Source organism: Microtus oregoni, unplaced genomic scaffold, assembly GCF_018167655.1.
Source record: "Microtus oregoni isolate MIOR12 unplaced genomic scaffold, Mior012 000080F_ref0000499, whole genome shotgun sequence".
NCBI classification, from domain to species: Eukaryota; Metazoa; Chordata; class Mammalia; order Rodentia; family Cricetidae; genus Microtus; species Microtus oregoni.
Window position 1 is genome coordinate 1,941,585 of NW_024544538.1, and position 14,611 is coordinate 1,956,195.

At 39.6% G+C, this 14,611-nt stretch overlaps 1 protein-coding gene across 7 annotated transcripts in view; it reads left to right on the forward strand.

Moving 5' to 3' along the window:
* Enox2 (ecto-NOX disulfide-thiol exchanger 2) overlaps window positions 1-14,611 on the forward strand; it is a 324,894-nt gene that overhangs the window by 278,060 nt on the left and 32,223 nt on the right. For all 7 annotated transcript variants that reach the window (XM_041642908.1, XM_041642912.1, XM_041642910.1 and 4 more), the window contains 3 exons: window positions 2,736-2,969; window positions 5,428-5,640; window positions 8,109-8,215. In XM_041642908.1, the coding sequence (XP_041498842.1) occupies window positions 2,736-2,969; window positions 5,428-5,640; window positions 8,109-8,215 (554 nt within the window). The remainder of the gene's footprint in view (window positions 1-2,735; window positions 2,970-5,427; window positions 5,641-8,108; window positions 8,216-14,611) is intronic.

Here is a 14,611-nt window from a genome sequence, read left to right on the forward strand (position 1 = left end):
TCTGGTAGAGAAAGGGGTTATTTCCAGACTTATGTGAGCTCCAGAGATTGCGACTTCTAGCGTTCAGATGGTTTCCACTTTTGATAAATTATTGTGGTGGTCTTTGAAGATCTCTCCTACAGATACCTTAAGATTTTTTAATGTGCAGATTCCTTCCTTCTGATATTCTGCTTTATGAACTCTGTTTACCGTATTCTTCATAGAATCCCAGGGAAGAACAGTGGGCTGTATCAGAACTTCGCCTTCTGCATTAAGACCTGGAAACCTCTGGAATGTGGCTTGGGGCAATCACAGGGACTATCTCATGGGATCCTCTCCCACCACTCACTGTCTTCATTGTCCAGTATCTTAAACACTGTTGTTTCATGTGTTTACCTTTTTTCCAAGACAGGGTTTCTCTGTGTACCCCTGGCTGTCTTGGAACTTGCTCTGTAGACCAGCCTGGCTGGCCTTGAACTCACAGATCTGCCTGCCTCAGCCTCCCGTGCTGTAATTAAAGGTTATGCCACTGCCACCACCTGGCATGTGTTTCTTTTTTAAGGAGGAAGATAAATATGACCCCCTATTGCTTATCAAAGAACAAATTCTATATTGGGCCTTACTCAGCAGAATAGAAGAAAGCTCAATAGCTTTGCAAATCTAACTTTCTAGATTCAAGTTCTGATTCTGGCCTTTGCACTCCACTCCCTACCCCCACCCCCAGGGCAAACTGCTTAACCTCTCTACCTTCTCTGATGCTTGTCTTTCTCATTGGTAAAATGTTTGCTGAGAATGAAAATGAAGAATATTTTTCTGAGCTCCTGAATCACAAAATGTACTAAACAACATCTTAACTGTTTGTCAAGAAATTTTGCCTGGGTGATATAACTGGCACAAAAAAAAATAGGAGGAAGTTGGTCCTGATTTTCTAAATCCAAATTCTGTATGAATATTCTGATTACATCAACATCTTTTATTATCCCAAGCTATGAACCGCTGCATTGTATCCCCCCCCCCCCCCATCTATTTAATTCTCTCCTAGAAAGGAAAGTAGTCTAGAGTTACCAATTACATCCAGGAAACAATTTTTAAAAGTTAAATTACAAGCAAATATATTTATATTTCACTAAAATTCTATGGAATGATATAACTTTCATTCTTGAAGTTGTCCAAGAACATCATAATAGGGAAATGCCATTTTCATTCTTCCCAGTCCTTGGTACAATAGAAGGCTCATTCTTTCCTTGGTGGTGCTTTGTTTTAGCTTACCTTGTGTCTATTTGGAAATGTGTGATGTGGTGCTTGAGGACATTTGTGTGTGTGTGAATGTGAGCATGTGTGTCAGTCCTTATCCTCTACCTCGTTTGAGACAGGATCTCTTGGTCACTGCCATTTTCGCTTGCAGTTGAGCTCCTGAGGATTCGCAATGTTCCCCGCCCCATCTCCATCTCCCATCTCATCATAAGAGCATTTGGATTACAGACATTTGCTACCCTGCCTGGTTTTTATGGTGATTCTAAGATATGGGGATTTGACTCAGTTCTTCTTAGTTATGCAATGAGTACTTTACTCACTGAGCCATATCCCTGAGCTCTGATGCTCATGCTTAATGTCTTGTCAGGTGGCAAAGTAGAGAAAAGGAATCCTAAAAACAAGATCATCCAAACCCATAGAATAGAAAACTGTTACTAAACATGTGTTCTGCATGGTCTGGAAAATGATCTGTGATAGCCATACTTTCTGTTTTTAATCAATTAGTTTATTGAGTACATAATGAGTCAAAATAAAAGAAGAACAAATACCACCAAATTAAGTACTCAAAATATCCAACGGAAGTCCACTGGGAAAGCTCCATTGAGGCAAGTCAGCAGGAATTACTGATTGAGAGAGTCCCAGGCAGAGCAGAATGTTCTCTTAGAAAAGGACTTCAAGTAAAAGAACCACAGCACTAAGGTAACATGCTAAAAATGGAGTGTTACAAACATCAGCGGAGACAGACTGGGGAAACCCTCATAAGGCAGCCAGCTGAAGTTCCCAAATAAGATTCCTGGGGAGAGCATTAAAGTTCCGTGAGTGAGGCTTCCAAGATATATATATATATATATATATATATATATATATATATATATATATATATATATATATGCAACAGATAGAGATAACATCATCAAATTAGGCCCTCATAGCATCCATCAGAAACCAACTGGGGAAACTGGACCGTCAGCTGGAGTTCCCAGTTGACCTTTGTCTCCATGGATGAGCTTTCTGTGCTGCACTTATAGATCTTCTTTCTCACTGTAGATACTTTTATATCTTGGGATAAATAATAGTAACATTTGCTGGAAATCATTTACCTTCTAGCTGCTCTCAAGGGTATGTTGCTTTTTACTCTTGGACTGTTTGGCACTTCTTTTCCCCTCCCTATCATGGAGTAGAAGTGAACAGCCCAGCCCCAGACAAGAGTCTTTGGAGGACACTTTGAGACACATAGAGTTAGGTCTGAAATGGGGGAAAGAGAGGCAACTCCATTTCCAACTCCATCTTCTCACTAAGTTCAAACGACACAGTGTACATTACAAAACGAGGTTGCAACCTAAGTCTTGCTGATTCACCTTGATCCCACTAAGAGAGAATTTGGTATTATGTGACCACTTGGAACTACTCAAACCATCTCTAAGACACTGAACTTGAAAAAGTACATATAGTTGTTGGCTTACTAGTCTCTTCTTGCTTCCTCCACTTCCCATTTAATGTAGGTTACCGAATTCGCCTGGGCTCCAGTACTGATAAGAAGGACACCGGCCGGCTGCATGTTGATTTTGCCCAGGCTCGGGATGACTTGTATGAGTGGGAGTGTAAGCAGCGCATGCTAGCGAGAGAGGAGCGGCACCGTAGACGGATGGAAGAAGAAAGACTGCGTCCACCTTCCCCACCCCCAGTGGTCCACTATTCAGATCATGAGTGCAGCATTGTTGCTGAAAAACTGAAAGGTATAGAAGGCATTCAAGCTCCGTGATTGAGTTAACTTTTTCTTGGGGGATTGTAATAAATATCATTGTGCTGTTCAGAGTTACCCTTTCAATTTCTGGCTAATAGATTCTGCATTTCTTGTATTGGAAGGTTGCTAATAGTACCAAGTAACTTTAGAACCAACAAATGTGTCCATCCCATGCATGCCTCTGTTCCTTCATTGTCTCAAAGGCTGATACCTTTCAATTCAGACATCAGATAGCTAAGAAGAAATATTTTCCCATTTGCCACACTGGAAAATTTGAGGTGTGACTCATGGTTTAGGACCTACATGTGCCCCCTTTCTTAATGGGTACTAGCAACGTTTGAACTTTCAATCAGTGAGTACATCACCATGATAGAACTGGATCTAACCCTGGGAAATTCTAGTGAAGTCCTCATTTTAGAGATGTCAAAAGGAGCTGGTATAGTGGAGCATGCTTGTAATCCCAACACTCTGGAGGCTGAGGCAGGAGGATAACCAAGAATTCCAGGCCAGCCCGGGTTACAGAATGAATCCCTATCTCAAAATAAATAGACAAAAACAAACCAAGATGGCAAAATAGAGACCCAGAAATTAGTCACCATGTGTATGCATTGAAGACTTAGCTACTACCCAAGAAAGGAAGTCTTTACTATTGTTAAAGGCCAAGTTATTCCACAAAGCAGCTATGGAGACGTCTAGATATTGTTAAGGCAAACTCGTTTTTCTTTAGTTTTGCTCCCTACTCTTGCTTAAATCTTAGAGCCACTTTGCTAATTTGACATTAATCACCTTTCCTGTCCGCTTGTCTTAGTAACTCAAATCCAGTCTCTGCTTTTCCAAGTATAGTTGATTTCATTGATTGAATGCTGCTGTCCCATTGATCTTACTGATGACACTGACCCAGCGCGAATGTGTGGTGTGAATTTGCCCTGCTTCTGTGCTTTTCTCTTCAGCAAAAGATCCTGCTAATTCTACTTTCTAAATAAATAGGTTGCACTTGCCAAACTTGTTTACACCACATGTAAGAAACCTGTTTGGACTGACTTTGACTTTCTGCAAGGGAAAAACAGAAAGCGTAACATCCCGAACTGAACAGAAATAATGGTACATTTTGAAACACTAGAGAAGCTTTCACGTTGGTGGGATGCCAGTTTCCAAGACTTGTCTATTCACATGACACCAAACAAGAAACCTTACATTAAAAAAAAAAAAAAGGTTCCATGGCCCTCAAGAGAAGCACAAGCAGTGTCGACATAAAAGACGGTATCCAAGTAATGAAATGGAAAGCTGCTACACAGGGAAGACTCATCTACCGCTGTGTCTGCACCGAAAAATAAAGGGCAGGGGGCAAGCAAAGAAAATTGCAGAGCCAGATATTTCTGCTCGACTAAGAGCTTCTAGCCAGTGAGGGACATGAAGCTGTAGAATGTGGCTTCGCTTGGATGCTCTTAGAGTCTGTCTCACAAGTCTGTAAGAACAGAACATGTGAGTAGCTTGGGAGGGAGGCCTGGAAGGTATAGATGAGCTGTGCTCCTCTAACATTACAGGCTGACCCCTGGGGAACTGCAGACATCTACTGGAAGGCAGGGGACAAAGGATATGAGGACACATGCAAACAAAAGGATCAAAATAGATCATGACTGGGACTGAGTAGGAGTGCAGAGCTCTGAATTGGATGCCACAATGCTTTTCAAAATGGTCGAAGATTTAAGTGCTTACACATAAAGAGCTACATACTGAACTCATTCCTGAAGCTCTTTCCATAACTATAATTCCATGGATCCAGGGTAAAAGTCCTGACCTGTCCAACTTACATGCAACAATCTCACTGGCTTTTCCTTATTAAAATGCAAGATTATAGAATTGTGAGATTCCCCCATTGTTAATCCCCCAATGTGTATCTATGCGTGTGCCTGCATGCATGCTTGTGTGGCTCTGTCTCTCTCTTCCTCTCTCTCTCTCCCCATCTCCTTACCTCCCTCTCTCAAATAATCAGATAAATTAAGAAATTCTCAATACATTAAAACTATTGTATCATAAATATGTCTTTATTTAAGGGAGTGTGTGTGTGCGCGTGTGTGTGTGTGTGTGTGTGTGTGTGTGTGTGTGTGTGTGTGTGTGTACTGGGGATGGAAACTAGGGCCTCACACACACTGACTTACAGCCCGAGAAATTTTAGAAAGGAAAGAAGCCACCCTCTTTCTGAAACTCTTCTTAAGCCATAAACAGTCTTCCTAGGCTTTCATTATTTCTTTCTTCCCACTTTCTGCCTGTGTGTGCATGTGTGTACATGTATGTACATGTGTGTACATGTGGGCTTCCTTCCCGTCATTAATTCATTGAACTATAGTTGCCAAAATCTCTGATGCCCTCTTTGCCAGAATGTTGTAAAAACAGATCGAGATTTGTTCACTGCCCATCGTTTGTTTTCAGAATAAATTCTTTTGTTTCAGATGATTCCAAATTCTCGGAAGCTGTGCAGACCTTGCTCACCTGGATAGAGAGAGGAGAGGTGAACCGCCGCAGTGCCAACCACTTCTACTCCATGATCCAATCGGCCAACAGCCACATCCGCCGCCTGGTGAATGAGAAAGTCGCCCATGAGAAAGAGATGGAAGAAGCAAAAGAAAAGTTCAAGCAGGCCCTTTCTGGAATTCTTATTCAGTGTAAGTGGAAGGTGAAGTTGTGCTGAAAGCCTGAGAGAGCCCTCCGCTTAATGGCCACATGCCCTCCATAGGCCCCAAGGCCTTGCAAAGCTATCTATTTCTAGTGGCTAGGGAAACCTTCCTAGCTGCCTTCTGCTCTCCTTATATCAGCGGTTCTCAGCCTTGCTAACAACACTGCAACCCTTTAATACAGTTCCTCATGTTGTGGTGACCCCCCCAACCATAACATTATTTTTGTTGCTACCTCATAACTGTTCTTTTTCTGCCATTATGAATTATAATGTAAATATCTGATATGCAACTCCCGTGAAAGGCTCATCTGATCCCCCAAAAGGGTCACGACCCACGTGTTGAGAACCACTACCTCATATTGTCAAATGCCAAAGCTCTAACTTCACAGGATACATATCAGTACCTGTTCCCATTTTCTCTGGTTTAGCTTCTTCGGCTCTCTAGAAGCACTGAGATGTAGGTAGGCAACAGTTCATCCTTTTACAACCCTGGTCCTCAGTAGAGGATTAGAGACTTTATTGCTGAAGTTAGAATATGATGTTAGGATTTTATGGCTGTGTTTCTTCAGATTTACATGATTATCATCATGTAATATGCTGTTTAAGAACTTATAATAAATAAGATTATATTTTCCCAAGATGATTGCATAAAAAATAAATTAGCTACTTCTACATTTTCAGTTTAGTTTTCTTTATCTTCACTAGATATGATAGGCACCATAGAGGTGAGAAGCCATTCAAATGGCCACTTTTAAAAATTAGACCACTTCAGATCTATCCAAATTCTTAAATGAGATAGATCCGATAAACGCTCAAGTAATTTTTTTTTGTTCACCCTGTAGCAAAATTATATGATCACATCTTTTCAATAAGGAGCTATATTCACCTTAAGAATCAGGGCAGTTTTATGATTTTGCTTTTAAGCAATTATGGTCCACTCTTCCTACACTTTTCTCTTTGTACTTGACTCATACATAACTGTGTTTAAGGATTTCCTCCGCTTCCACTCATACTTTGGAAGTATAGCTAGCCATAAAATCCAAGAGGGGAAAACACATATCTCCAGGACTACAGGAGAAGTAGAAAAAGAAAGCAGCGAGATTCCTGAAGTCGTTAGAACACAATGAGAACATGACTGGAAAGAGAAATCCTGTCTCTGGATTTGTCTGCTGTGAGAAGCAGGGGTTCTTCTGCTTTTGTTTCTCCCAAATACTCATATCCAAGATCCTCTTCCTGTGAGCCAGAGAGATGGCCCCGCAGGGTAAAGTGGACGCCTCCAAGTCTAACAGTTCAAGCCACAGAACCAACATGGTGGAATGAGAAGACTAACTCTGGCAGCTTGTCCTCTGACACACACGCACTAAATAGCGGAATATCTCCACAGATTGGTGTGTGTTTCTCCTTTTAACATTTTAAGGGACCTTGAAAGATATTCTCTAGGACTGCATTCACAAAGATTTCTTTCATAATTTTTTCTCTAGTCAACAAGCCTATGTAGGTGTACTTAATACAGACTCAACCGTTTTATATTTTGATTTGATGCTTCTGGTTAAACATAACTTGGAATAGCAAAAAACAAATTTTCCTTGAAGTTAAACATTCCCCTTTATTTTAGAAGGCAACTTAATAAACAGAGACAGTGAATAGGAGTAACACATAATCATATATATGTATGAAAATGTTATAATGAAGCCCACTGTTTTATGTTATCTACAAATTAATTTACAATGAAAAGGACCCAGTAGTATAGTTTGTATCCATGCTTTGCAGAGTTCATAGCACTCAGCTAAATGTAAAATCTGAACTTAAAACACATTTATTTTGACTCTTGCTTTCTTTTTCCATAAATGAATACACAATTTTTGTATGAAAAACTTTGCTCATCATCTCACCCCAAACTGGGAATTTCTTCTTCCTGTATATTGATGTCTCTTTCCTTGAGTCTCATTTAAAATCATAGTACCTCTCCTGATTTGAATGAGAACTGTCCCCATAAGCTCATGTTTGTGAACTCTTGGTCCCCAGTTGGTGGTACTATTTTGAAGGTTGTGAACTTTTAGGAGATACAGCCTCACCAGAGGTAGACGACCACTGATAGCACTTGTGAGGTTCTCTAGTCCTGCCTCATTTCCCGTCTACTCTGTGCTCCCTGACTGACATGCACTGACCGCCTCACACTCCTTCTGCCATGCCTTCCCTGCCATTATTAAACTATGAGCCACAATAGGCCCTTCCTCCCTCCTTCCTTTCTTAAGTTGCTTCATAATTTTTCACAGCCATGAGAAAAGTAATAAAGTACATTGGCCCGTGTGATCTTATCTGAGTACAGTCACAGCCTGCTTTGTGTCCTAAGAACTTGATGAAACAAGCCTCATGTTTCTCTTTATTTCTCTCTCTCTCTCTTTCCATCCCTGGATGTTGATTTGGCCCGATCTGACTGCTGATTTGATGCTGCAGTTGAACAGATAGTAGCTGTGTACCATTCTGCTTCCAAACAGAAGGCATGGGACCACTTCACAAAAGCCCAGCGTAAGAACATCAGTGTCTGGTGCAAACAAGCTGAGGTTGGTAACTTTCTACTCTGGCACTTCCTCATGGGGACAGTTTCCTTCCTTAACAAGGTATTGATTTGGGGGTTTAACCAGAATTAAATAGTGCCAAGCTCCCATGGTCACAACAAGGCCCTAGTGAAACACTGAAATGTGTTCTATACCCTGTCAACATCCAGACCACCTACTGGCAAAAGGGTAATAAATATGCATGTGTTGTCTTAAGTGCATCCTGCTGGATAGAAATCTCGGTGAAAATGCAGCTGGGATAGTTGTAAGTTTACTTCTCCACACTAGCTGGTCTTGAGTACAGTAATAATTACTGACCTATCCATCTAGCATTAGTAATATTAGGGCTGTCTTCCATTTAGTAAAAGTGCATTGACAGTCGAGGCTAGCAGCTGTCTGCTGGTACTCTGGAGCAAAGACATTTCTGAGCTGCTTTTATCAGATCTGTCCAGCTGTCTTGTATATGCGGGAGATTTAAAAGGAAGAAAGGACTGTGATTTCAGATCAAGGTCGACACATACCCTTCTGCTTGTGCTCAACGAAATCTTTAGCAAAACACTACAATATGTGTAATATGATTAGGTTAATAGCCTGCGTCTAACGATAAAGTAGATGGGAGGTTTTGTTTCCACTGAACTACCTGTGGAAATAGTTTCATGAGTATCTCTGTGCCCATAGGAAGCCTCCTTCCCTCGGCTTGATTTTGTGTGTGTGTGTGTGTGTGTGTGTGTGTGTGTGTGTGTGTGTGTGTATACAGCAGCTTTTTCGACTTCACCTATGTTTTATTTGGTCATTCTAGTAAGAAATTCTATATTGTATTCATAGTTCAACTTCTCATGTTCATTGTTCTCCGTGCTGACAGTTGAACTTAGGGTCTTGTGTATTTTAGACAGACACTTTCCCACAGAGCTATAGCCTCAGTACCCAACACTTAACATCCATAAAGCACTGTACACTGGTTATATCGCCCAACTGTAAACCTTACAGTCAATGTCGTGGATACAGGCTACTTATGGATTGAGAGTCTAACAAGAATTCAAGTGTCAGCTTTTGTTACGTTTGTAGCTTGGTGGAATGAGCAAGTTATACAGCATCTCTTGATCCCCATTTCTTTGCCCATTAATTGGTGATGATAATATGAAACCACTTTTATAAGATTAAATGTTTAAGAAATGTATAAGCAGTTTGAAAATGTAAATGGTGTTATTTCAATTTATTATTAAACAACTCAATACAGGATATTGAGTAGGTGTAGAACCCATGCTTTGCATGTAGCAAAACTGAAATGCAGAAATGTTAAATGATTTCACAAAATTAAACAAGTAGGAAGTGAGTAGAAATTATTCTTCTCTGAGCTCTGCTACAGACTTCCATGTAGTTTTGGACAGATCTTCTAATCTCTGTGAGACTTAGTTTGCTAACCTTTGACAAGTCGGCAATATTCTCTCCACACTTTCCTTTTATGAATAGGTAAGCAATTTGTATGGGAACAGCTTCAAATCTTGACAACATTTAACGAAAAATAAACCAAACTCTGGTCCTAAACTTGTATCTGTAAGGCTTCAGTTCTAGCTCAGCAGAGAGAACTGGGAATCACTGGGAAATCTCTTGAAGACATCTATCCAGTGAGTGTTATAGAATTATAAAAGGCTAATAGCATTTTCATTAATTTTTGATCTCTAGTATCATGTTGGCACTCAAACATTTTCAATTTCAGAAACATTTTAGATTTTGAATTTGGTGGATTAGTAATTCTTAACCTACATTAAATATCTCCCTTCCCTTTAATACACATAAGCCTGCATACCTTTTAGATGGTCTAAGATCTAAGGCCCCCAGAATTTTTAAGGAAAGCCCTACAGAGAAGAAAGGGATTCACTTCCCAAGGCAACAGCTATCAGGCAATTAAATAGTCCCCAAAGTAGATGTGGTAGCACACACTTGAAATCAATCCCAGCAGGCTGAGGCAGGAGGATCAGACATTCAGTGCCATCCTAAACTATATAGTGAACCCTTATCTCAAAAAGTTTCCCCTAAGCCTGACTACCTAGGGAGTATATACGTTATACTTAAGCTAAATTAGGGTCACAGTAAAGATGGCTGTGGTGGTGAACTGGACATTTCTCCAGAGAGCTAGAGAATTGAGAATCATTGAGCCCATTATACAGTACTGTAAAACCTCCTAGGCAGGGGTGGTGGTGATAAGATGCTTGGGCATCATGATTTGCCAAGAGCTACACATTCCATCTGTGCCTTGTTGGTCCAACCTGCTTCCTGTGTATTTGATTAAGTTAACTCAAGGCCTACCTTCCTTAGTCCTGGTAACTAGAACTGATAGTGACTCATAGCTGGCTCATGACGTTCCTCTGCTTTTACATTCAACAGTGAGACATATCTCATGGCTTTCCTTTGAGATTGCCTTCCCTAAACCTCAAAGCATTCTTCCACTTTGCATTGCTGTCCCTTGAACTGTGGTTTGGTGCTATTATTTTCGTTTTTGCTTTCAACTCCACAAATTCTCTGCTGATAGCAGACCACTGAGAAGATTTAAGAGATATATCCTATGGGAAGTGAAAAAAGCTATCTTCTTCAGATGCAACTGCCTTTTAGCACCTCCACTGAAAATCAGAACAACTCAAAAGTCAGGTGTTTCATCAAGTTAGAAGTTTTGACAACTCCTTCTTAGTCGCCTCAGGGAACAAATCAGCTGGTGGAAGGCTCATGTCAGAAGGTACCCATTCCTTGTCTCACTGTCATGCATCTACCTGCATTTCTTATCCTGCTGAGTGAGGGATAGAGAAAGCATGAACTTAGGGGGAAAAAACCGTCTGTGAAGAACTTAGATACCGTGAAAGTCCGTGCCAAGCTGACGGGTTTGGAAATGAGTCTTTTTAATTGCATTTGCTTTCCTGGTTTGGCTCCTAGAAGTGAAATGCTAAGAAAAAGATGCTAAGAGGGCTGAAGCCCTCCTCTTCCTGTGAGTTAATGCCTACAGTCACAGTTGTATTTACGAAGGGGACTCCTTCCAACAGAATCATTTGAAAATCTGTGGTTTGCTCAAACTGACCCACACTCGGTGCTACAGCTTGGATAATGTATAGAAACTAGAATCATAGCCATAAACATTAAGATGACAGCTTCTTGCATCCTTCCTCGCAGACGATTTTACACCACTGAGCAGAAAGAAGAGGGCTTTGATGATTGTAATTGACAAAATACCCTTTTCCATTTACTTCCATTTCATAGTGTGAAGAACTGTTTGCAGATAGATAATGAAGTCATCTGTGCACCCTTGGTTTAGTACTCACTTGCATTAAGACTGGCTGTTGGCCTTCAGCCATCCAATGCACACTAACTCAATTTTGCATCAACCTAATTTGTATTTCCATTATTTGCCATACAGGAGGCAAACCTGTGTTTGTAAGTTGCTTCATTTTATTAAATGATATCTCAGAATCACATTGTTCTGTGAGTACATGCTACTTATTTTCCTAGCCTCTGTTCTTTCCAATCCCTCCTGACTCTTTTCCTACCATGGTTCTTATTAATACTGAGAAAATATAGGTTAGTAGGGTCTTGTTACACATTTAATAAGGAGTGTTGATATTCTGGTAATAATGTTCCTATCATAAAGCATGAGTAAGATCAATTAAAGTCCACATAAATTCTTGTGAAACTATGCTTAAATAATTAATATGTAATGATTTATGATTTGCTTACTTTGTAATAAATCAAAGATGTCAGTTGGCACAAAGTGGTTCTTTGCATGCATTTCCTTCTGTCTCTGGTTCATTTCATTCTATATGAAAGTGCTTTTTTTTTTTCTCCATTGTGGAGCAGTCAAAAAATCTAAGTTTCAGAAAGGGTTGCCACCATTAGAGCAGACTCTAAATTATTACAATGCCATTTCAGAAATCACTACCTGTTCAGAATGAGATGCGCCACATATTTACAGTGGGCAAGAGGGTGGCTTAGAAACTCTAGGACCACTTAGTTGTAAAAAATATTCTGCATGTCTCAGAAAATTCCGTGTAGTGACTAACACCTGCAAATTACTGAAAATGTTTTAGCATATCATTCCCACATTTTGGTTGCTGTACTATATCAAGATGTCAGAACGGAAAATGGAGCAAAACTGAGATACAGCTATTACTTTTGATGTCTGAGGTTCAGTTAGGAATCCACTCCCTACCCAGTCTTATATCTAAGCTATTTAGAAGGTCTTTGGGGGTGCATTCCACCTTGTAGTCTGTTACTCTGAAAGCATTTGTAAGGATTTCATTCTCAAAGCTTTTCTGATCCACCAGAAAATACAGAAAATGGATGCAGAGTACTTTAACAGTAAAGGTTTCCAAGAATTAACAAAGTCTCGCTTTTCTTAGAAGTAGCCTGTCATTTATCAAATGGGCCTTCTAAATTTTCTTTAATATGGTACCCCATAGCCTCTGCTGTTCTCTTTGCTTCTACTCCAATTGTATGACTTAGTATTGGGTATTTGTAGAAAAATAATGATATGAGCTTTAGGGGTTTTTTTTTTTTTGTAGCCAAGAATTGTATAGTGTACAGAGCAGTCCACTGAGTAACTTAGAAAATGTTTCCCTGAGTTTTTCATTATTCTCATTTCATTATTAGCTAAAATAACAGACGATTCTTGTCCCTGAGGTATTTTGAAGCATTTAGGTAAAATTTGCCCCAGGTGTGTTGTTATTTTTCTACGGGCATTTTGAAACTGTAAAAGATCTCTAGGTAAGACATATCATGTAGTTATTGACGTATTTGTATTTCTAAGATCTTAAGCTGTCTTGCCAAACTGGAAGCAAAAAGATGCTTTGTGGATGCTGGGAAGCTACAGGACCTGTCTTAGTTGTAAGATCTTGCTGCCCTGGGATATTTCCCTAGAATGAACACAATTTACTCTCATGAGAAATGTAATAACTTTATCAGCGTTAGTGACATGTGTGTGAGTTGAGAGTTGGTATCTGATTATACCCTGTGACAGCCTATGTTTTTATTAGAAATCAAGAAAGGACACAGCTTTTCATGATGCAGTAAACTGTACAATATTTGAATTTGCCAGTGTCAAACTTTATTATGATCACCTTCCAGTAACAGCCCTGCTGCTAACTGAAACTAAATCCTATGAGGTAGAGTGCTTTCAGAGGAATGAGATTCCCTTATTGTTCTTCATGCAGTGAGTCTGAATAAGACATAGCACATCTTTTTCATGACACACCCCTCTAAAGTTCACTTATCACAAGCAAGTCACTGTTTTCTTCTATTTTAAGTAAAGTCCCTGCAGTACATGGGAGGTGCTATATGAACATCTGATTTTTTTGTTACTTCTTAACAATCAGTGATGATACTAAATGACTCGCTTTGTAAAGAATCCATTTAGTGTTAATGGAAACTTAACTGGAACTAGAAATCATTTTTTTTCCTGATAAAGGAATGAAAAAATAGGATAGTGACAAACTATGACATAATAAATCCATTTGAAGGCCAGGTGTGGGTGGCACACGCCTTTAATCCCAGCACCCCGGAAGCAGAGACAAATGAATCTCTTGAGTTCAAGACCAAACTGATCCAGAGTGAGTTCCAAGACAGCCAGGACTACTTCGTGAGACCTTGACTCAAAAAGAAAAAGAAAAGAAAAAAGAAATGTATATAATGCTTATAAATGAAATAATTTATACCAGACAGCTATAAGTGTTTCTGATATTACAACCCAATAGGAGTTAACCTAGGTAGGGTAGTCTCAGCTTAAAATCAAGGAAATTAATACAATCAAGTGATGTCTAAATGATTTCAAATTGCTCTGATATTCATAGTTCTCATTCTTGTTTTGGTATAATGCGTATGTGTGTGTATGTATGTGTGTACGTGTTCACATGTATGTACATTTGTGGGTAAGAATGTGTTCGATCACAAGCATATATTTGAAGACCAGAGGTCTACACTGAATGTCTTTCTGAATTGTTTCTCTTTTCTACACAGTGGATTGCAATCCATTTCTGATGACTGAGCTTTCTAGTCTTAGAAGTGTAGTGTCAACAAGAGCTTCTTTGCCTTGGGCTAGTATGCGCGCGCGCGTGTGTGTGTGTGTGTGTGTGTGTGTGTGTGTGTGTGTGTGTGTGTGTCTAAGTAGTAGGTTTCTTGTTCTTATCACATCTTAGGTATCCTAGCTGTTCTTGTATGTGCTGTTTTATTATATTGTAGAGTGATTTTTTTATCACCTTCTAATCAATCCCTCATTATTCCACTCCTTTCTGTGGTTAAAAAAAAACTTCACATTAAGTATTTCTTGATTAAATTTTGTTATGCTGATTGAATTCTATCACCAAATGTTAATTCATTTCATTAAAAATTTTACTGTACAAAGATATGTGGAAGGAAATGGTAATA